The sequence below is a fragment of the Pangasianodon hypophthalmus genome, chromosome 6 (assembly GCF_027358585.1).
Source record: "Pangasianodon hypophthalmus isolate fPanHyp1 chromosome 6, fPanHyp1.pri, whole genome shotgun sequence".
NCBI lineage: Eukaryota > Metazoa > Chordata > Actinopteri > Siluriformes > Pangasiidae > Pangasianodon > Pangasianodon hypophthalmus.
In genome coordinates, this window is record NC_069715.1 from 30,785,976 (window position 1) to 30,808,653 (window position 22,678).

Genomic DNA, 22,678 nt, shown 5'->3' on the forward strand with positions numbered 1-22,678 from the left:
AGGTCCTCACTGTCACCGGCTGTGAGTGCGAGAGCCACGTCTGTCCTGCTGACTGAGAACACACACATACACACACACACACACGTATAAATACCCTGCAACCACTCATATGTACAACACCATCACTGTAACCCTATCTCACTCCTTATCTCATTAATAAAAATACACATAAAAAGCAATAGATTTTACTCTCATGAATCAATATTTAATCAATAAACTCAATTTCTATCTACATTCTTGTGTGTGTGTGTGTGTGTGTTTTAATCATTTTAACCCTTTTTAAAGTCTCTCATTTTTAACTATTAAAAACAATTTCTTTTGCACAAAAAATGACTAAAAATATCAGAGGAATGTCTCTACACCTTTCTCCTCATTAAAATTCCACAATCTATGAATATACATGAATATGCAAATTGAATATGCAAATTGAATATGCAAATACACTCACATCCTCCTGCTATCTCTACCAGCGTAATATCACTGAGGTTAGCTAAAAACTGCTAGTAAACTCGATTTACATCCTTATTTTGTCACTGATATATTCAAGAGAATATTTAAGAGAATATAAAGTTACCATGACAACCACCATCTCTCCATCACTAACATTAGGTTAAGTTAACCAGCTAGTCTATAACTAGTTGTTCTGGGTACCATGTTGTCATCCTTTAACAATTTGCATAGAACAGTGTGATTGGTTCAAAGCTATGAAGTTTATTTTGTGACATCACAAACTGAGCTTGTATGAGCTCCGCCCTCAAATCCAGCAGTTCTGAGAAAGTCAGTGTTTTAAATGGAAAAAAAAAGTGATTTTAGCAAAAGAAATTTGACTCAAACACCTAAAGCTATAGAATGAGAATCAGCGCTAGTCTATTTGCTAATCATCTGGTTTAATTCCATGCTGAGAACGTTGTGGTTCCACTTCCTGTACCTGTAGACCAGGTGTACATGATGCATCACTGATATTTTTCTATAATTAACAAGTGAAACGATGGTGTACATGAAGGCACTCAGTGATGGATTTGGTTCCTAAACTGATCAGAAGGTTGTAGGTTCAAATCTCATCATGGTCAAGACGACAGCTGGTCACTGAACAAAGCCTTTAACCCTCAACTGCTCAGCTGAAAGCATTTTGGATAAAAGCATCAGTTGAATGTAAATTATCAGATGAGGTGAGAGCTTCTAATCACAGCTCGGACGCTGAGCGCAGTGGTGGCTCTGAGGTTAACGTGCTGGACAACTGCTCAGGAGGAGATAAGTGTGAATCCCGGTACTGCCAAGCTTCAGCTAGGTCCTTCACCTCATCTGCTCCAGTGGAAGTTGCTCTGGATCAAACCATCTGCTGAACGAGGAAGTGTAAATGTAGCTAGAAGAAATCCAGTGTTAGTGTTCGTTGTGTTCAGTGAGATCAGGGAATATTTCTGTTCCTCGCTGTTGGACAATGATGTTCCAGAGATGTTGTAGTGTGTGTTCTGTTAACTTTCAGACTGACCAATCAGAGCGAGATTTACCAAGCAGTAATCATGTGACGTGTAACTGCAATGACTAATAATAATAATAATAATAATAATAATAATAATAATAATAATAATAATGATATCTTGAGGTGGCCATGCTTCACACTAGGCGGGGACTGGCCACCCCTGGCCACCCCTCAGCTCCGCCCATTCTTCACCTGTGTTTAGAAAGTCTTTCTTTTCCTTGGCATTTGAGATAGTTATACATGTGTTATATGATTGTTATATATTTTTGATTTAGTTTTGGTATTTATTGGTATAAAGCACTTTGGTCAGCCTGTGTTGTTCTTGATGGTGTTATGTAAATAAATCTGACCTTGACTCTGACGGTTGTTTACATCAGTAAGTGTGAGTGTGGAGCTGAACAGCGGCGGTGGAACTGACTCGAGCAGCATCCGGGTGTGTTGTGACATGCAGCAGTGGAACAGTGATGACACACAGCGGTACAGCGTGAGTGTGTGAGCGGTTTTGAGCCGGTTGTGTCACTGTGCTCGGTCTGCTGTACAAAGTTTCGGGCTGACCGTAAAGCCTGAAGCTGCGTGCGCGCGGAATTAACGGGCGGATTGTCCTCCAGCTCAGACACGCGACGCGCTTTTCACCCAGAAACCATGTCGTTTCCCAGGTCTGGCGCAGGTGAGTCCGGTTTACTGCGTCGCTGTCGCCGGGATTTTACACGGCGGAATGAACGGGAGCGCGCATGGCGCGCGGGCTGTTGTTGTTGTTGTTGTTGTTGTTTATTTTTTGCGCTCGGACAACTGTTGCTCTCCAATCACACTGATGAGATGTGTTATTTATAAATAACTCTCATATCATTTTAAAATGCACTGCATGTGTGTTGTGTGTGTGTGTGTGTGTGTGTGCGCGCGCGTGCTGTAGCTCAGTGATAAGAGCTGCTCTAATTCCGCGCTCTGCTCAGAAGCACATGGAAGCCTGATTAAGAGCGACATGGTGGGTTTTTGTGCGCATGGCGGCGGGTTTGCGGCTGCTGATGCCGGTGCTGTGTGCGGAAGGTCCGGCTGTGAGCGGCTCAGGCTTCGGGCTTCGGGCTTCGGGCTGCAGGCTGCAGGAGGCGCAGTGATGGTGCTCGGGTTCGGGTTGTAATTAGCGGCCAGTGCGCTAAGCTGAGCTATTTCAGGCTCCAGTCTATGCGTCACGCAGACTCGGCTTATAATATACCTTTACTCCCAGATATGTTCAGTGTTCTGTGTTTATACCGCGTGCTGGACTGGAAATATTTCTGAAACGCCATGAAGCTCCGCTGGTTTTGTAATAAAAGCTGCCAGAGGAAATAAAGGCGCTTAACTCGCTCTTAGTCACAGATCCGCATCTGTTTACCTGTGACACTGACAGCTAGGGGTGTGTGTGTGTGTGTGTGTGTGTGTAATAATGGCATGACCTGTGTAAATAAGCGTGTGATCACGTGATCGATTTTTATATGATGTACCTATCCATGGTGCTGAACCACAACACCACCAATTACCCTTTCTGTCTGTCTGTCTCTCTCTCTCTCTCTCTCTCTCTCTGCTTCTCTCTCACCCTCCATCTCTCTGTGTATCTCTCTCTCTTTCTTTCTCTGTGTATCTCTCTCTGTCTCTCTGTCTCACTTCTCACTTTCTCTGTCTATTTCTCTCTCTTTGTGTATCTCTCTCTCTCTCTCTCTCTCTCTCAATCACACACACACACACACACACACACACTATTTCTTTCTTCAGAGACGTGGAACGGAGCTCCAGAGCGCATGCGAGTAACTACAGCTGTGAGTGAATCCTCGTCCATTCACAGTGAAAAACTGCGCAGTCTCGCCCGAGACATTTCTGAAATCAGCCACGAGAAAGCCACCAGCCGACAGGATGCAGGAAAACCTGCTGAGGAAACGGTGCGTGCGTGTGTTTCTCTAAAACTTTGGTGGTTCTTATTGAAATTACAGTTCTTATTTAAAGAGCAGTTGTAACACACTGAAGGTAAGGAAGTTCTTTGCTTAATAAAGTGGTTCTAATTAGATGATTCTACACAGTATTCCACATAGAACCTTCAAGGGTTAATCCAGAGAGTCCTTAATGGCTCTATATGTCTGTTCCCTATAAATCACATCGAAGTATAATTCACAGAAAATCCCATCACTCTTACAGACTTTTATTTAAGCTGTTTCTCACCACACAGTCATTTCACCTCAACAATCTGTAATACACTTCAACTTTAATATTTCCTTTTGCTCACTACATTATCGCTCACTATCTTTACCCTGCTGTAGGCCAAACTGTCTTACTCTCGAGTAACTGTACACATCAGTACTGTCTCTGAACCTCTTATCAACTCACTGAGGGTTAATTTCACTTCACTTTCACTCCTTTTGCATTTAAGATCTATCATAAAGTGTTAAATGTGCATCAAATTTCAATTTGTAAAATTTAAAACTGTTCCTAGAGTCAGGTAATAGTCAAATTATTTCAAGCATAACTTAAAAGCTGTGATTCTTTAGCAATTGATTTGCAGTGTTTCCTGTTTACTTCTGTTTCTGGCCCTGAAATTAGCTCCGCCCCCTCTCAGCTCTGGACCTTTTCCCTCAAAAAAAAAAAAAAAAGCAGCTACATTTTTAACAGTGGGTGAATGTCTGTGTTTCTGTTGCAGTTCAGCCAGCAGAGGGCGCTAAATTAAATCATTATCTACAAATTATTCATGCTTCTCTTTTAAGATTAAGATCTTTTTATTATATAATTTGATCTGCTGTACAGAAGTGATTTTATTCTAGAGAAATTAGCATACACTAGAAGTAAACTGAAATAAGCTAGTCTATTTAAAATCCTCCTGTATAATCTGGGTGTGTTGTGTTAGGATAAGCCCCGCCCATGTCCGAGAGGAGGCGTGTGTTTCGCTGATGGCCGAAGAAGAGTTGATTATGTGCTCGTGTATCACTGTAAGAGACGCTTTTCCATCGTCACCAACGGCAACCTGCCGCCCGAGAGTCCCACCCCTCTCCACACGGACATGCAGGCCGACCTGGCGGAGGCGGAGCTGGAAATGGGTGTGGCTCCTGGGCCAGGAGAAGTAGAAAAAGCCCTGATCAGGGAGGAGTTTGAGCGAGGGCTGCAGGAGCAGGGTCTGGAGATCGAACGAGACGTAGAGGTGTGTATGTTAACGAGTGGGTGTTTTTTTTATTTTAAATTTTTATTTTTATTTGTGCTTCAAATACACACCAGGATAAATTCAGAACAGGAACATTACAGTGAATGAAAACTAAAACCAAAATGACAAAAATACATTTTTAAACTAAATAAGTTATAAACACTGTGTGTGTGTGTGTGTGTGTGTGTGTGTGTGTGTGAGTGTTACAATAAAATACTGAGTGACAGGTTGGTGTGGTGAAGCAGAATTACTGTAACAGTACGTCTCCAGATGTTTTATTCCTCTTATACCACATCATGACGTGTATTTTATAGTTACATTTAATGTCGGTGAAACGAGTTAGTTCCTGTTGTCGCTTACGTTATAGCAGCTATAAACACTCGTTCCCTCACCAGCGTCTCTTTATTCTCTCTTTTCAAGTTAATAAGAGAAAAGAATCGCAGCTTGTTCCGCATGTTACTGAGAAACCGCAAAGAAGCGTAAACTCCTCTGTCCTGAAGACGTCGGAAAACCTAAAGTTAAAGCTTTACCTCTGACTGTTACAAAGCGCTGACACTGGAGACTCCTTCCATACATGTTAAATATAAACCTCCCTGTGAATGATATTAAACGTAATTATGTTGCTGTTCTTTCGGTTGCCCTCATTAAGGTTCATCACTGCGGATTATTGGTCCACATGTTTGATTTGGCACTGGATGCCCTTCCTGATGTAACCCTCCCATTTTATCTGGGCTTGGGCTCGGCACTGAGAGGAATTCAGAACATTACAGTGAATGAAAACTAAAACCAAAACGGCAAAAGTACATTTTTAAACTAAATAAGTTATAAACACTTTTTATAAAAGTAGGGTGGTTCCCTGCCCGGGAATTGAACCCAGGCCACAGTGATGAGAGCGCAGGATCCTTAGCCACTAGATGATATTAAGTGTAACTATAAAGGGATAAAAAATATGATGTGTTGTTCTTTAATAAAATCAAAATTGTAATTGTAAGGATATGATGTACCTTTAAAGATTACATGTTGAATGTTGCTGCTTTCTCTCTGCCTCTGTGTTTTGTAGAGAAAAATCATTTTCTCCAGCTGTTTGTGTTCATATAGGAAAGAAAAATCTGTAACCATGACAACGCTGTTAATGCTGTTCCTCAGTGTGTCTGATTCCAGCTAACTATCTCATTTACATAAATACATCAATTATCTGTCTCTTTGTCTCTTTCTCTCTCTCTCCTTCTCTATCTGTCTCTCTCTCCCTCTCTCTCTCTCTCTCTCTCTCTCTCTTTCAGATGAAGACAGTACGTTTTACGCGTCTCCATGTCCCCTGGTCTGTACTGAGTCGTGAGGCAGAGCTTCTTAAGATCAAAGTTCCTACCAAAAGAGTGAGTCCTAATTTTTCACCCAGAATTCTCTCTCTCTCTCTTTCTCTCTCTCTCACACACACACACACACACACACACACAGCCCCAAGGAGGAGACATAATTATGGAAATGAACATCAGGACTTAAAATGTTCTCATTTTTGTGCTGAATTTATGAACCTTTCTCATGTTGCTGTGATTTCATTATATTCTGTATTATCCCACTTTTATTTTATGCAGCTTTGAATTTGTAAAATAATTAAAATACAGAATGTTTTAACTTTCCTTTCTTCAGAACATGGGCATGGAAATGTTCAGTGTTCAGAAGACGGTGTTGGTTATTCCAGTGAGGATGAGTTAGTGAGGAGTGGAGCACTAATACAGGAAGTGAGGAAGGATCAGATTTATCAGACACTCAGGAAGAAAGGACGGTTATTTGAGGAATATTTGAGGAAATTGCATTTCTGCTCCTTTTGCTCTCTTTTCTGCTTCATAGATTTATGAGCTGAAGGAGAAAACAGGAATTGCTGGATTTCTGAGCTCACTTTGGGAGAAAATAAATCAGCCGTTCCAGCCGGGAGTCCCGGATCCCCAGAAAAACCCCCACACACGGGTCCTATCACTCCCGTTCAACAGAGAGAAGCTACACCTGTAAACACACCCACAGCCACACACACACACACACACACACAATTACAACCACTTTCACCATCTTAACTCTTGTGTTTTTAGGTTTGATATCAAGTCGAGAAACACGCTCTTCGACACTGCGACACGAGGGAGAATTGTGAGCTTCTGCGTTTGGGAGAAATTTAGCATTAACATTAGCACAATGTTTTAGAGACTGAATTCTTAAGCTCTTTATATTCCCGTGGTGTTTGCAGGTGTTTGAGATCCTGAGACGCACGGCGTGTACTCAGACGTGTCACACTATGGGTGAACACTCAGCATTTACATCTGTGTTTAATGATTCATTTAGAGAGAATTTAGACTTTATTTGTCATTTCTAAGCATAAATTACACAGAAGTAGACGTTGTGAATTATTACTGTATATGTGCTTATTAATCATTTTGTTTACACTTCAGGAATCACGTCGTTACTTGCTAAAGGTGTTTACGACGCAGCGTTTCCTTTACATGATGTAAGTTATAATTTAATGACTTAGTAATAAAATTTATAGCATTATAAAAACAGTTAATTTACTATTTTAATTCTAATGTAATCACATTTCCACCTGATGATTAATGTTGGTGATCAACATCAGATTAAATTACAACAAATAACTATAACCATTCACTATAAATGGACAAAATGTATGACGTGTCATTTGTTAATAAATTAAAAAATAGTAATCGTTGGTAAATTGCTGTGGTATAAGAAGAATAAAACACTTGGGGATGTGCTGTTATAGGAAAATAATCAACTACAGGGAGGTAACAGTAACTCAGTAACTTCTGTCAGTCGGAATCACATGACCCTGTGTGGATTAATTTCATATAACAGCATGATCCAGTGTGTGTTATTTCTTACTTAACCCTTTAAAGTCCAGGCTTATAATTCAGTTATTTTATCTTAAAGCATTTTATTCAGTAATTAATATGAATTATTAAGTAACTACACTGAAAATGAACATTAAAGGTGTGCAGTAATGAGAGCGAATATAAATCTGGACTCACAGACGGATGCTGTAGCGCCCCCTATTTACTACTACATATTTTCATTATTCAGTCATTAATATATTTTATATTTTCTAATAAAAATGTCCATAAATGTGCAGCAGTAAATATATATGTGAGTGTATGAGGAGTGCAGGTTGAACGCTGAGCTCTCGTTTCTGCAGGGAGACTTTAACTCCGATGTTAAAGAGCTTCGCAATGACAGACAGGTGAGCTCTGAACTCTACTCTGATTGGATGTCTGATGTTTGGGGGTGGAGTTTAGGATACACTTTTACTTGTTTGATAAAACAGCTTAATATCATTAGTAGTGTGTGTAATTGTGTGTGTGTTTGTGTGTGTTTTCTCAGTTGTTACATGATGAATGGGCCAATTACGGAGTTTTCTTCAAGTATCAGCCAGTCGATCTCATCAGGTGCGAAAATGTCTAGACACGTCACTCGGCTCTCTGAAAATATATCGATATATGATACACTTTTCAAAACCTAGAACCCTTAAGGAGTCCTTGGCTGTCCCTCTAGGATGATGATTTCCTTTTCAGAGTGGAAACCCTTTTTTTAAACTAAGAATCTTTAATTACATGAAAAATAGAACCTACAAGAGTTCTCCCAGAAAGACAGAAAGAATGATTAGAGATTTAACCTTTTTTCCAAGAAATGTAAAGGATTAATCTTATTAACAACAATTATTATCTTCATTGCTACACTCTTAGAAAATTTAGAACATTTAGGGTTCTTTGGTTGTTCCTCTGGTGGAAATCTTTAAGGTTCTCTGTAGAACTTTACAGCAGTGTGTTTCCGTATGAGAAAGGCTTCCAACATGAAGCTAATAAGCTTTAATTATCCAAAGAACCCTTGAGGAACCCTAAGAGTGTGTGTATTAGCTGAGTAAGTGTGCAGTACAAACTTCAAATTATTGCTTATTATTGTCTTCTTAATATCTAGAACCTATAGAGCAAAACTTCAGTTGTAGAACCTTCAGGCACAAACACAGAATCCTCAAGGGTTCGAAATTTCAAAGACTGAAGCAATAATAATTATTATTAATAATAATAAGATTAACCTCTCACAAGAGATTAAATCCAGGTTAAAAGTCTAAATCTAGGATAAATTTGGCTTGACCCTCTGGAAGAACCCTCAGATGCTCCATGTAGAACCCTGCAACAGAGCGTTATCCTATTAGACATAGTTCAGTGTAGAACTTCTTAAGAACCTAGAACCTGTCAGGCATTTAAAATGGAACTGTCATGGTACTTGGTACACATTTAGAAAAAGATTATTTAATGGTTCTTTAAGTGTTCACTGGATAATTAAGGATTACAAGGGTTCTAGTGATATACGAGAACCATTTCTGATAGAGAAATTGTTTGGTGTAAAGATCTAGACAGAATTTTTAAGGATTCCCTCAGAGGGACAACGAAGAAGACTTCCGTGTTTTAAATTTTTATGAGAGTGTAATTCTGTTTCTAAAAGTGTGTGTGTGTGTGTGTTTGTGTGTGTCTGTGTGTGTGTATACCCCTGGAGGAGGTACTTTGGGGAGAAGATCGGTCTGTACTTCGCCTGGTTGGGAGTTTACACGCAGCTGCTCATTCCCGCCTCAGCCATGGGGATTGTAGTGTTCCTGTACGGCTGGATGACTGTCGATACAAACGTGCCCAGGTACTCACTCTCTCTCTCTCACTCTCTCTCTCTCTCTCTCTCTCTCTCTCACTCTCTCTTCGGTTCTTCTGTTCCCTGTGTGTCAGAAGGTGCTTTAAAAAAAAACAGTAGATATTTGTAAATGAATCCTGTCTCTGCCTGTCTCTCTCTCAGTCAGGAGATGTGTGATAAGCGTCTGAACTTCACCATGTGTCCTCTGTGTGATGGAGTGTGTGATTATTGGCAGTTGAGCAGCATGTGCAGCACAGCACGGGCCAGCTATCTGTTCGACAACCACGCCACTGTCGCCTTCGCCATCTTCATGTGCCTCTGGGGTGCGTACGCTCACTAAAGTTACCCTTATCAAAAATTCCCCTGGGGTTCCTTCATAATGGACGTTCCGGATCATCACTGTGTATATGAGACCCAATAAAGACTCCTAAAACTCACACTTAGCCTGCAACCCGAGACGCCTGCTGTCTGGAAATCAAGCATGCACTAGTCTGTGTTTACTGAAAACTGTCATATTTTATACCATGGCCATAAAGGTACAACAGCTCATCTAGGTTTAATTATGAGCTGGAGGATTTTACACTATTAGGAAAAAATAAATAAATCTAGAACCTCGAAGAATTCTTTGGTTCATCTCTCCAAGTGAAAAGTCTTTAAGAGCTAATAAATGCACGATGAAGCCTTTTTTTTGTAATATTATAGAACGTTAATATTTCAAACTAAACACTACACCACACAATTAACACTCAATGGAAATAACAGACTAACAACCACCTACTTTCAGAGATGGCACAGTGACACGTCTTTTCCAGTATCGAGACTGAAACCTTGAGTACCAGTCGATATCGAGATTATTTTTCTTTAAAATCTACTAATCTTTAAAATGACTTTTAAACTGAAGCACTTTAAAAAATACAGGACAAATACATGGCTTAAACACGGCTTAGACAAAACCACTGCTTTCACACAAAAATCACTTACATTTGCAATATAATAAAGTATAAATATAATCAAATCAATCCTAGCAAAAAATACAGTCTAGTCTCTCTATATGTAAAGATTTACAGAAAAAAAAAAAATCCAATCTTTCCATTTGTGACAGGATCAGATTCGCTGAAGTACATACGATCCACCACATCGATCCTGCGTATCAGATCGCTGCCATCTCTACCTACTTCACACCCAAATCCCTTTTTGCTCCTAATTTGTGTCTGCATTAGCAGTCTGATGGCTCCACCCCCTAAATAACTCCACCCCCTAAATAACTCCGCCCCTTCTGCTAAATACTAATAGTACTAATAGTATTAATATCTCACTCAGTTTTCCACAGTTCGAGTGACAGATTATGTTTCAGTTGCTGATCTGAGATCAGGGCAGTCAGTAGAACAGCCGATGAAGAAAAGCAGAGTTAGAGAAATAATACTAATACAGTTATAGTTGAGTGCAAAAGTTTGTGCACCCTTAAAATGGGGGGGAAATGCCATACATGTAAAACAAAATACAGGAGACAAATACATTTCTTTTATAGCAACAAGACATTTAGTTCAAAAGAGGTCACACACACTGCGTTCTTCAATTCAGGTCTGGAGATCCAGAGCCATAAAGCTAAACTTTGACTTTTTCTCGATCTTGATGAAGATTTCTTGAAGATTCCTTGGCTCGAGTTTTGGATTTGTTGTCGTGTTGCAGGATTCACTCCCATTTCATTTCTTCTTCAAAATTCCCCCTTTTTAAAGATAGTACAAGTTTATTTTTTCACGTAGAAGCCATGGGGGGGTGCAAAGTTTTACATTTAGCTGTGTGTGTGTGTGTGTGTGTGTGTGTGTGTGTGTGTGTGTGTGTGTAGGGGCTGTGTTTCTGGAGCACTGGAAGAGGAGACAGCGGTGTCTGCAGCACAGCTGGGATCTCTCCGGCGTCGAGGACGAGGAGGTGAGGGTCTGATTAATAATCACTAAATAAACACTGTTATGTTTTCTGAGGCACATTAAACACCAGAGTCAAGTGTGTGTGTGTGTGTGTGTGTGTATAAATGTGTGTTTAAGTGAGTGGTAATGGTTTTGTATTCTGCTTAAACACTCAGTACAGTTATTTACACACACTGAATTATCTTTCTTTTTTTGTCCCTTCTTTAAATGCTGAAATACAGGACAGAGCTGAAGTAAGGATATTTTTCTCTTATATTTAATTTATTAACTTCTGGGTTTTCTGTATTGTGTGAGCTTCATGGCTGATGTTTGGGTTAGTTTAGACAAAAACTCACTGAGGATAAAACTTTAAAGTGATGGTTTTGCTTGTTAATGAATTATGTGATAAAATAATGAACTATAATTATAATTAGTAAATACATTTTTTTTGTGCAAGCTATTTTCAGGATTTTCTTTTGTATCTAAATTCTGCACATAAAAATCAGTTTTGACAGAATAGCAACAGACTGGATTTATTTTTCCATACCAAAAAAAACATTTTATCAGTACTTTATTTAGCTTTGAGTTCATGATTATTGTTGTTTTTCTCAGGATGAGCTGCGACCAGCGTATGAGGATTTCCTCCTTCAGAAGCGGCAGAAAAAGAGCAAAAACAAAGAGAAAGATGCGGTACAGACAGTGATGAGTTATGCTCTTTATGTGAGCATTATACAGCAGTGTGTGTGTGTGTGTGTGTGTGTGTGTGTTTGGAAGAGAGAGTTAAAATGGGATACAATTGGATGTAATGGATGTGTGTGTATGATTAACCTCTGCTGTTTTGCAGTCAGATGAGAGGACACATGACATTGGTATAGAGAAGCTGCTATCTGCAAAAGGAGGACAACCAGTGGTGAGCGAGAGAGAGAGAGAGAGAGAGAGAGAGAGAGAGAGAGAGAGAGAGAGAGAGAGAGAGAAAGCATGTGTGTGTTTGTGTGTGTGTGTGCACACACAGAACAGTGACAGCTTTAAGGCTTTACCTGACCCTGTGTGTGTGTGTGTGTGTTTATGATTCACTAAGAAACATGTTGAGAGTTAATAGACGAGTGAGATACAGAGAGAGAGAGAGAGAGAGAGAGAGAGAGAGAGAGCATTAATCAGCTTATCTGAGGGAGTGGGTGGGGTTTATGAAGAAGATGTCTTTGGCTATCACTCAGTGCCCTGTGTAATGACCTCACTACACCCTCACTACACCCTCACCACACCCTCACTACACCCTCACTACACCCTCACCACACCCTCACTGTCTTTATTCTCACCTACACTCTTATAAAAAAGCTCTTAAGTTCCAAAAACAATTCTACTTGGAACCCTTATCAGCTTGTTAATGTTATTTCCGTCGCTTCCATTCCACCCTTCTGGATCACAGAAAACATGATTATTAAAGTTAACAAAGGCCAAAGATATAACTTCAAAAAGAGTTTTATCAACTGAAATAATAGACTAAAATTAAATATTAGGTGAATGAAAACTAGAAATAAGGCCGAGGAAACTTACATATTTTCAAAAGATCCATTTTTGGTTTTCTGTGGAACATTTTCTTAAGTTTAATTGAAAGCAGGGGAGAAAGTCAGGAGGACATCAATGCTCAGGTCCACTGAGTGTGTTCATGCGTTCCTCTCTACTGAAACTTTCAGTCTGTCCCTAGAACTAGCATTACTAAAACTAAAACTAAAATATATAAACTTTAAAAGAAACATCAATTAATAAACGAGCTACTAAAGAAACTGAAAATGAAATGATGAAAATTAATTATGTTTTTAAGAGTAATTTTAAAAAAATCAAGACTATAACAGCAATGACAAAGAGTTACACAACCTACACATGTAAAAAAAACACACACACACACACAGAAAGCAGATTAGACCTTGTGAGTATTTCACACAATAGATCATGTGGGATTAAAGTCAGATCAGGATTTAAAGTCTAATCACAGACACATGCTGAATATGAGTGAGCTCATGAGTGTGTCTGGGATACGATGGGATTTGACGGAGAACAGTGAGATGCTGCTAACCCCTCACCTGCACCTGTCATGAGATTTAACCACAGAAAATATTTTAATTATTTCTATAGTTAAAGAATTCCATGGGAAATTCAACAGTCTTACTGTAACAGAGGGCTCAGAATTTAGGTAAAAAGGCAATTTAGGTAAAGGCAAAAACCAAGGCAAGACGGGTCAACCTCAAACAACCTCAAACAACCGCAAACAACCTCAAACAACCGCAAACAACCTCAAACAACCGCAAACAACCGCAAACAACCTCAAACAACCGCAAACAACCTCAAACAACCTCAATCAACCGCAAACAACCGCAACAGCTCAGCCTCAAAACACCCTGAATTCAACAGACAAACTGTAAGACTTCACAATGAGAGTCAAGTCCATGTGCAGTTTATAGCAGTTCAACAGGAAGTAGTAAGCACAACTGAGGAAGTGATTCTGAATCCAGGGGAGGGCGCCCTCTGGTGGCCTGGAGGAGAAAAGTCCCAGCTAGATGTTACTCTTGCATTTGAGTTTATGATATCAGTGGATTGTCTTAATATTTTATTTCACTATGTTGCATTTATCAGGGTATTACATTAGCATGCTGGCAAATTTTTTTTTACAAAAATAAGAATAGGTCCAGTTTGTTCATAACTAACACGTTATTTTCCTTCTTCTGTCATATAAAACTTAAAATATTGTACAGCTTGACCAGTTTTTGTAATGTGTGAAATACTGTGTATGTGTATAGTAATATATTTTATGATATTTTTTTGTAGTTTGCTTCAGAATCTCTTACATGGAGAGACCGGCTGCCGGGATACTGCATCAACATTTCCTCCATCCTCCTAATGGTCAGTAATAGTGTTAATATTAGTAAATGTATGAACGTGAATTTATCACTGACTGTTCTCTCTCTACGTGTGTGTGTGTGTGTGTGTAGGTGGGGGTCACACTGTCGGCAGTGTCTGGTGTCATTCTGTATCGCATCATCGTTTTCGCAGTGATGTCGATGAACCCTGACCACGAGGCCAAGGCCAATGTACGCGTTACCGTGACAACCACAGCTGTCATCATCAACCTGCTGGTGGTTTTGGTGCTGGATGAGATCTATGGAGCTGTGGCCGCCTGGATCACGGAGCTAGGTCAGTCAGTGTGTGTAACAGGTTGTATTTAGTGTGATGAGTGAGAGAATATGAGGGATGGAGAAATGACACGGTTAAGGATGATAACGTAGTACCGTTTGTGGAATTGCAGAGATTCCGAAGACCGAAGCAGCGTTTGAGGAACACCTGATCCTGAAGACTTTTCTGCTCAAGAGCATGAACGCTTTTGCACCTGTCTTCTACGTGGCGTTCTTTAAGGGCAGGTTAGTCAGAATCTTTTATTCCCACGTACATGTACAAGCCTTTTGCTTATAGACTAAAACTCTTATGGGTGATTTCAGGTTTGCGGGTCGTCCAGGTGACTATGTGTACGTCTTTAAAGATTTCCGGATGGAGGAGGTAAGGATCAAATGCTTTACGCTACACTCCGCCTGTGCTGTTTTCTGCATGGACTTGTAGGATGAACGTGTGTGTGTGTGTGTGTGTGTGTGTGTGTGTGTGTTTTCAGTGTGCTCCAGCAGGTTGCCTCATTGAAGTGTGTATTCAGCTTGGTATGATCATGTTGGGGAAGCAGCTCATCCAGAACAATGTGTTTGAGATAGCTATCCCGTGAGTTTTTCACACACACACACACACACACATTCTGCTGTGTTGTCAACCAACTAATTATTCTGTTGTTTCTGATTTTTGCTTCTTCATAAAGCCACCATGGACGTAAATGTGTAGTCTTTTAAAAAAGAACAATCTGAGGCTGATTTATAAGACCCCAAAAAAAACAGAATAATTTGCTTGTACAATCTAATAAATTGTGTGTGTGTGTGTGTGTGTGTGTGTGTGTGGTTAATAGATGCCTTGCTGGTGCTTTATAAAGAATTAATGTATAAATTACATCACATGCGAAAACAGGTGAAGAAAACAATATTTCAGTGAGTTTTTTTGCATATTTTAATTATTCTCGGGTGGCACAGTGGTATTTGTTATTTTTGAATAATTATGCTCAGAGTGTAATGTTGATTAAAGGCACCTGACAATGTTCAAGATACTATATAAATAGTTATTCAAGAAGCTTTATCATTATTGTGAGTTAAATGCTTTTTTTTTGCTTTCAAATATCAGAGAAGGGCTTTCCCAAACTTAATACTTGCCCTTCAGTCACATTAGTTTACACAGACTCTGTTCCCAGAGAGACTTTCGCACTGCAGGTGGACTCCACTCAGTATCTTACACTATTTTACAGTATTTTACATTGCATATTTTTGCAAGAAATTGCATATTCATCTAAGCAAACACACAAAACTGACAAGATGTCTTTTGCTATTTTTTGATGCACACAAATTTGTATGAAATCAGGGCAGTAAAATTGAGATATTGATGCTAGCACGTATATTATTCTTCTCTGCCCCACTTAAGAAAGCTGAAGAAGATGTATCGTAAGTATAAAGAGGAGAAAGAAGGAGGGGAGAAGAAGAAGAAGGACAAGGATCCAAATCGGCCACGGCACCGCTGGGACTTAGATTACCAGCTGGAGCCGTATGAGGGTCTGAGCCCGGAGTATATGGAAATGAGTGAGTGGATGTGGATCGAGTTTTAATAACAACTCGCATGTTGTGGTCAGCTTTTGTCACCTTGATGCCACTTTAATCATGTTTAATTACATATCTGGTATTTAATAATGAAAGGGCCTGTTGTTTGGATTGAGATTTTAAAGCTTTTAAGACCCTTGAGGTATTGATTATATTTCCGTTTGCCCTGCAGTTATCCAGTACGGGTTTGTTACGCTCTTCGTGGCCTCTTTCCCGCTGGCTCCCGTCTTTGCTCTGCTCAATAACGTCATTGAGATTCGACTCGATGCTGCTAAATTTGTAACTGAAATCCGGCGGCCTGATGCTGTCAGAGCAAAGGAGATTGGTAGGAATTTATTTAGTCTTTATAGCTGTACTTTCATACAGTGTCTGTCCTTTTTCATCTTTCATACACTCTGCACTACCTTATATGGTAAGTGTTTCCTGTTTTTGTTTCCTGTTGCCATGACAGTTAATTGCAGCACTTTTGCTTTCTTACTTGCTTATAGTTCATTTATTTAAACCTTTTGAATTCCCCTTTCTATTCTATGTCTCATTTCTACAATTCTGAGCTGTAAATTTCTTGTTCTTATTTTTTTTCTGAGCATTAATTTGTTCTGTTTTTCAGCAAACCCTTGCTATGTGTTTTCATGTTTATGAGTGTGAGTAACCTCTGTCTCTTTATTTCTTAGGAATATGGTACAACATCCTGAGCGGCATCAGCAAGTTTGCTGTTATCACAAATGTGTGTAACTAATGCAACCTTTCTATGTTATAAATCATATACTAAGTGTGTCCATGCTTAGATGGTAGATCACTGAGTAAAATAATGTTTCGTTCTCACTGGGTGTTACTGAAGGGAATTATCTAGTTTACTTATCAATAATTAGAAAATAATTGGAGAAGTTTTATTATACAACTACAATTAATGGCAGAAGTATACTAAATTAGTTCAGGTATATTACACTATGTGGCGAAAAGCATGTGGTCACCTGACCATCACACCCTTATGTGGTTCTTCCCCAAACTGTTGCCACTAAATGGAAGCACAGAGTTGTATAGAACAAAGCGAGCTCCATGAAGACATGGTGTGTGAAGGTTGGAGTGGAAGAACTCGAGTGTCCTGCACAGAGCCCTGACCTCAACCCCACTGAACACCTTTGGGATGAACTGGAACACCGACTGAACCCCAGACCTCCTCGACATCCCAACATCAGCGCCTGACCTCACTAATGCTCTTGTAGCTGAATGAACACAAATCCCCACAGCCACGCTCCAACATCTAGTGGAAAGCTTCCCAGAAGAGTGGAGCAAACACACGGGGAATAAATCTGGAATGAGATGTTCAACAAACACGTAGGGGTGTGATCAGGTGTCCACAATCTTTTGGCCATATATTGTATACTGACTCTTATTCTTAAACTCTTTCTGTCTCAGGCATTTGTTATTTCCTTCACGTCAGAGTTCATTCCACGGATGGTGTATCAGTATCTGTACAGTGAGACAGGAACCATGCATGGCTTTATAGACCACACACTGGCTTACTTCAACACCAGCAACTTTAAACCTGGCACCGCGCCCAACAGCACACGCTTTGACCGGGAACTTCGTATCTGCAGGTGAACATGTAGACCCAGAATCACACAAAGACTTTCTTTAATCCCAGCAGTGACAATCACATCCTCTCGTCTTCTCTTTCTCTTTCAGGTATAAAGATTATCGAGATCCCCCCTGGTCCCCTGAGTCATATCAGCTCTCTAAGCAATACTGGTCTGTGCTCGCTGCCCGACTTGCCTTTGTCATCTTTTTCCAGGTCAGAGCAAGAGCACAGAAGTGTAATAAACATATACTTTCTAAGACACCTTAAAAAATGTCCTTAACAATTTTGCCATTAAAACAATCTTGTTAGTTTCTAATCTAATCTAATCTAATCTAATCTAATCTTTTTCACGCCTTTTCCTTAAAAGGCAACTCACAATGCATAATTAGAGTCTAAAATGAGTCCATCGAACACCCTACATTCTAGGGAAAAAAGGATTCCTTGGGGTTCATCCAAGGTTCTTTGGATAGTTAAGGGGTTTTAGATTCCTAAAATGGAATGCTCTCTGAAACAAAAACCCTCTTTTCTAGGGTTCTGCACAGAATCTGTAATGGTTTCTTCAGAGGGACAAACTTTTTAAAAGAATGTAGAAAGATTTGTCTGTCTTGGAGAAGGCTAAAGAGCCTTAACTGAACATGGACAGAGGGTTCTCTTTTAGAAAAGAGATATTTAGAAAGATAGAACCATTAAACAATCCTTGAGAAACCCCTTTTTCTAAGAGTGTAGTTTTAACAGAAAAGGTGGGGTCAGTTAGGGGAAGGGAAAGGCTTTACAGTGTTTTCATTGCAAGTGCATTTCATGTAACAGGCAACAGGAAGTGTTTAAAATACACCCTGTTCATATACAGTTTTTTTTTTATCTGAGAATTATTTCATAGTTGGCTTGTTCATTTTGCATTTGTGGGTGTTTCAGAACCTGGCAATGTTCCTCAGTATGCTGGTGGCATGGTTGATTCCGGATGTTCCCCGCTCTTTGAAGGACTGCCTGAAGCGGGAAAAAGCCCTGTTGCTAGATCTTCTCCTTAGTGAGGAGGTGGAGAAGCAGCGACGGCAGTCACAGCATCCTGCCAATATCAACATAACAATCAATGCCTCAGAGGAAGAGACCATGGACATGGAGCCAGACTGTAGTACCATGTTGCAAAGCCAGACAACTGAGACTGAGTTACAGACTGCAGACAAGGAGAACCTACCAAGAGAGGAGCATGAATCTACCACCAGTGAGCCAATTAGCCTTGAAAAAGAATGTCACTCTCTTACCACATCAGATCCTCACTTAAATCAGTCTGTTCCTCAGAGTCAAGTAAAACCAGTAGGCACATCCCACTACCAAGAGTTTAATCTAAATGGACCTCCACCTCGAGATCCAGGCTTCAGGACTAGGAGCCGCTGCCAGACCCTTCCACCCAGACAGAGAGGGGATCAACCTGGAGATAGCTCAAGCAGAACCAGCCACTCCACCAGCTTTGTACATTTCAATCAGAACTTTCCTCAAGCAACCAGTGAGCTCTTACAAAATACTCCCACTGTACCTTTACGACCTCGATCTAAAAATCATTCCAGCAAACCACCTTCTAAAACAGAGCTTTCTGGCAGCCAGGTATCAGTGCTGTCCTGCCATCCCTTTAAACCAGAGCTCCAATCAGAAGCACTGCCATGCTCTCCATCAAAACAGGAAATAACAAGCAGCCAAAAATCCTTGGCACAGTCACCCTCCAAGCCAGAGCTTTCAGTCAGCCAATCAACAGCATTGCCACGCCCTCCATCCAGACCAGAACTTTCAGTTAGTCGATCTGCTGTACTACCAAGACCCCCGTCCAAACCTGAGCTGATGGGGAGCATTGCAAAAGGACTTCCACTCCAGGATCCAGCTACCAGAACCAAGTCCCGGTGTCAGACTCTTCCTCCCAGACATAGTGGACCTGATACAGTGGAAACCTCACTCAGAACCACCCATTCCACCAGCTTCACAAATATCAACAAAAAGTCATCTCCATCACCCAGTGACGTGACACACAACACCCCTGTGTAAGAAAGATTGGATTGGACAAGGCCAGGTTCTGGTCCAGCCCCCTCCATCAGCTCTCAACCAATCACCTCTTTCAGTGCCAGGAAACCTAGTTGGTGGCACAGTCATCAGATACTTGTCTAAGTTTGAGGATAGGATCATCTGTAAATTGTCATTGAGTCATCATCACAAACTAGTTATCAGTGGTTGTCATTTCGGCACTGTGCAGTAAGTTGAGGTGTGCAAGCGCTGCACTGTGGGGGATTTTTTGGTGATTTACTGAAGTCACCTGATATTGTTAAAATCAGACACAATCATACATGACATTTATTTTACAAAGACAAAAAAATGAACTGAAAGGAGTCCAATTGTCCCTTTTTCCCACTTTTTTTTTTGGATTGAAGATGTATGCAAGATACTTTATGCAAGTCCAAGTCAAGTCCACAAGTCTGAGTCAAGTCTCGAGTCTGTGAGCTGCAAGACTGAGTCAAGCATCAAGTGTCTGAGCAGCAAATCATGTCTTAAATCTGAGCTGCAAGTTGGGGCCAAGTTTCAAGTCTCTGAGCTGCAAATCTCAAATCTCTGAGCTGCAAATCTGAGACAAATCTCAAGTCTCTGATCAGCAAATCTGAGTCAAGTCCTGAATCTCTGATCAGCAAATCTGAGTCAAGTCTTGAGTCTCTGAGCAGCAAGTCCAATTCAAATCTCAAGTCTCTGTGCAGCAAGTCCAAGCCACGCCTCAGATCTCTATACTGCAAGTACAAGCCAAATTTCAATTCTCCAAGCTGCAAGTGTCTGAACTCAGCTCCAAATCAGCTCTCAAGTCTCTAAGCTGCAGATCCGAGACAAGGACCAAGTCTCTGAAATGCAAATCTGAATCAAATCTCAAGGTTTTAAGCTGCAAATTTGAGCCAAGTCTCAATTCTGTGAGCTGCAAGTCTGAGCCACATTTCAAGACTCTAAGCTGCAAGTCTGAGTCAAGTTTCTAGTCTCTAAGCTGCAAATCTGAGCCACATTTCAAGACTCTAAGATGCAAATCTGAGACAAATCACAAGTCTTTGAGCTGAAGTCTGAGTCAAATTGCAAGTCCCGGAGTTGCCAAAGTCCAAATCTTGTCCCAAGGCAGTCTCTGTGCATTTGGATAGTCCAGTTTATGGGCGTTGATTTTTAGTAGACAATCTATAGTTTATCGGTTTGTCCCTAGTGCTGTCACAAGTTTGAATCCAGCTCATGTGTCCTCTGCTGATTAAATATATGACATGTTGTTGAAAGCTTATAGGCTTATGGTTTATAATTGTCTTGAGATGGCTTGTTTGTGTAGTGTCTAAAGTGGACTATCCACATAAAGTGGTCCCATGGCTTGAACTTGGAAATGTTTCTGTAAAGGAAACCATCAAACTGAAGATGTTTTTCCCTTAACCAAGAGTGTATACTGGATTTGTGGGTCAGAGATGTGTAGCCCTCAGATGTCATAATCATCAGTAGGAATAGGATCTTTTTTCCCTGTACATAAAAGGGATATAATTCATAATGTAAAACCTGACAATAAGATTTTTTTAAATACTGTGGAAGTGTAAAAATTCCTTTGAGGTATAATTTATAAATAAAGTGAAGAAAATCCTGGAGATCACATTAGCTGCAGGTTCACCTTAGGAGTATTTGTGTAAATTTAGTTTGTGTTTTACACTCATATACGACCACAGCGCTCTCACTAAAATGTCCTGACTATAATGTGTAACTGAGATCCTCTCATGGTGGCTCCTGTGAGTCAGACATTTATACTGGTGAGTAAAGCTTTTGTTATTGCCAGGAATATTTGAGTTGTAACTTTAACAAGGTGTTTTTTTAAATAAATAAATGTTTACCTGTTAATAGATATTGTATCACATAGCTATCTAAGCTACATGAGAATGGATCTTAATCCCGAGTGTATTTTGAGATATGAGTGGCACTGGCATTGACACTTCTTTCTCATATTATTTACAGTATATAACTATATTTAATTAACTCATACAGAAATGTATAATTCACACTAAATTAAGATATGAATATTTAAGTACTTTTATACATATAATACTTTTATATGCTTTCTATATCTTAAATTTCTTTCACCATTCATTCATCTTCAGTCTTTCAGTCATTGGCCGGTTCTGTGAAGTAAATTGATAATTATTAGTAACTTTTTTAGAATATTTTTTATTTTTTAAATATTTTATAATGAATATGAGTTTTATATGACACATAAAGTAATTCCTCGAGCTTCTGTCAATCCTCTGGTCCCTGATTTCCTATAATAGTATTATATCATAACCTGATGTGTAAAACTACGATTTGTTTAGGCTTTATCTCTTCTAACTCCATGCTAGCTTAGCTCAGCTAGACGGAGAAATGTAGAATAGTATTGCTTAATCTATATCTTAAAAAATAAAAAGCACAAAAGTCTGAAGAGGTTAAAAAGCACAAAGGTATTAATGAAAAGTAGCCAATATTTCAGAATTGTTTCAGCTATAATAACAAACATAATCAGCTCACATTTTGTCGAGAATTATAAGTTTTATAGAAATGATACGATTTAGTTTATTACATGTAGCACAGTTGTGGTTATAAATCATCCAATTACTATACAAAATGTCCAATCATAAATTGATGTAGTATGTTTTCTGCAATGGCACTGAATACATTAATAATTAATTGATTATTAATTCATACATTAATAATTACTTGACTAACTACAATTAATATAAATTTAAGGTTAAGAAATAAAAATGGGCCAGAAGGTTATATTTAAGCCCTGGTTATGACACATGAACAAAGTCGACTCAAGTAAAATTAAAAAATAAAACTGACAGGTATCAGATCTCTTTCATAAGACACCAAATTTGACAACGGGGTCCTCTGAGAACCATCAGCAATGTTTTTATAATTTAAAGAAAAAAATTACTCAATACAATTCTGACTGAAAGACTGGATGTGTCTTGCTCACTGCTGACTTCACGTCCTGTAGAGACTTTATTTATGACTTTATTCATGACTTTATTCATGACTCAGCTGTAGATGTTTTACTGCAGAAAACCACAAGAGGGAGCAGGAATGAGTTCCACTGTACTGTGAGGTTCTCTCTTAACTGAAGTCAGAGTAAAG

At 39.6% G+C, this 22,678-nt stretch overlaps 2 protein-coding genes across 2 annotated transcripts in view; both read left to right on the forward strand.

Moving 5' to 3' along the window:
* vwf (von Willebrand factor) overlaps nt 1-234 on the forward strand; it is a 37,154-nt gene extending 36,920 nt beyond the window's left edge. The window contains exon 52 of the mRNA XM_034305152.2: nt 1-234. This exon is cut by the window's left edge and continues 136 nt beyond it. Coding sequence (XP_034161043.2) covers nt 1-56 — 56 coding nt within the window. The 3' untranslated portion in view covers nt 57-234.
* Nucleotides 235-1,734: 1,500 nt separating this feature from the next.
* On the forward strand, nt 1,735-21,167 carry LOC113526339 (anoctamin-1). Its single transcript, XM_034305561.2, has 27 exons — nt 1,735-2,147; nt 3,227-3,390; nt 4,347-4,637; nt 5,918-6,010; nt 6,486-6,640; nt 6,722-6,776; nt 6,874-6,925; nt 7,076-7,131; nt 7,831-7,875; nt 8,016-8,080; nt 9,189-9,323; nt 9,477-9,637; nt 11,161-11,243; nt 11,461-11,472; nt 11,831-11,908; nt 12,063-12,128; nt 14,042-14,116; nt 14,206-14,407; nt 14,520-14,631; nt 14,710-14,767; nt 14,877-14,977; nt 15,779-15,933; nt 16,124-16,276; nt 16,623-16,675; nt 17,368-17,549; nt 17,638-17,743; nt 18,443-21,167. Exons 1-27 carry the CDS (start codon nt 2,123-2,125, stop codon nt 19,559-19,561), a joined length of 3,852 nt encoding a protein of 1,283 aa, XP_034161452.1. The 5' UTR covers nt 1,735-2,122; the 3' UTR covers nt 19,562-21,167.
* The last annotated feature ends 1,511 nt before the right edge of the window (nt 21,168-22,678 follow it).

Coding starts and splice junctions, on each gene's coding strand:
- LOC113526339 (XM_034305561.2), top strand. CDS start 2,123: ATGTCGTTTCCCAGGTCTGGCGCAG. Junction 9,324..9,476: donor GTCGATACAAACGTGCCCAG/GTACTCACTCTC, acceptor TCTCTCTCTCAG/TCAGGAGATGTGTGATAAGC. Junction 16,676..17,367: donor AGTTTGCTGTTATCACAAAT/GTGTGTAACTAA, acceptor TTTCTGTCTCAG/GCATTTGTTATTTCCTTCAC.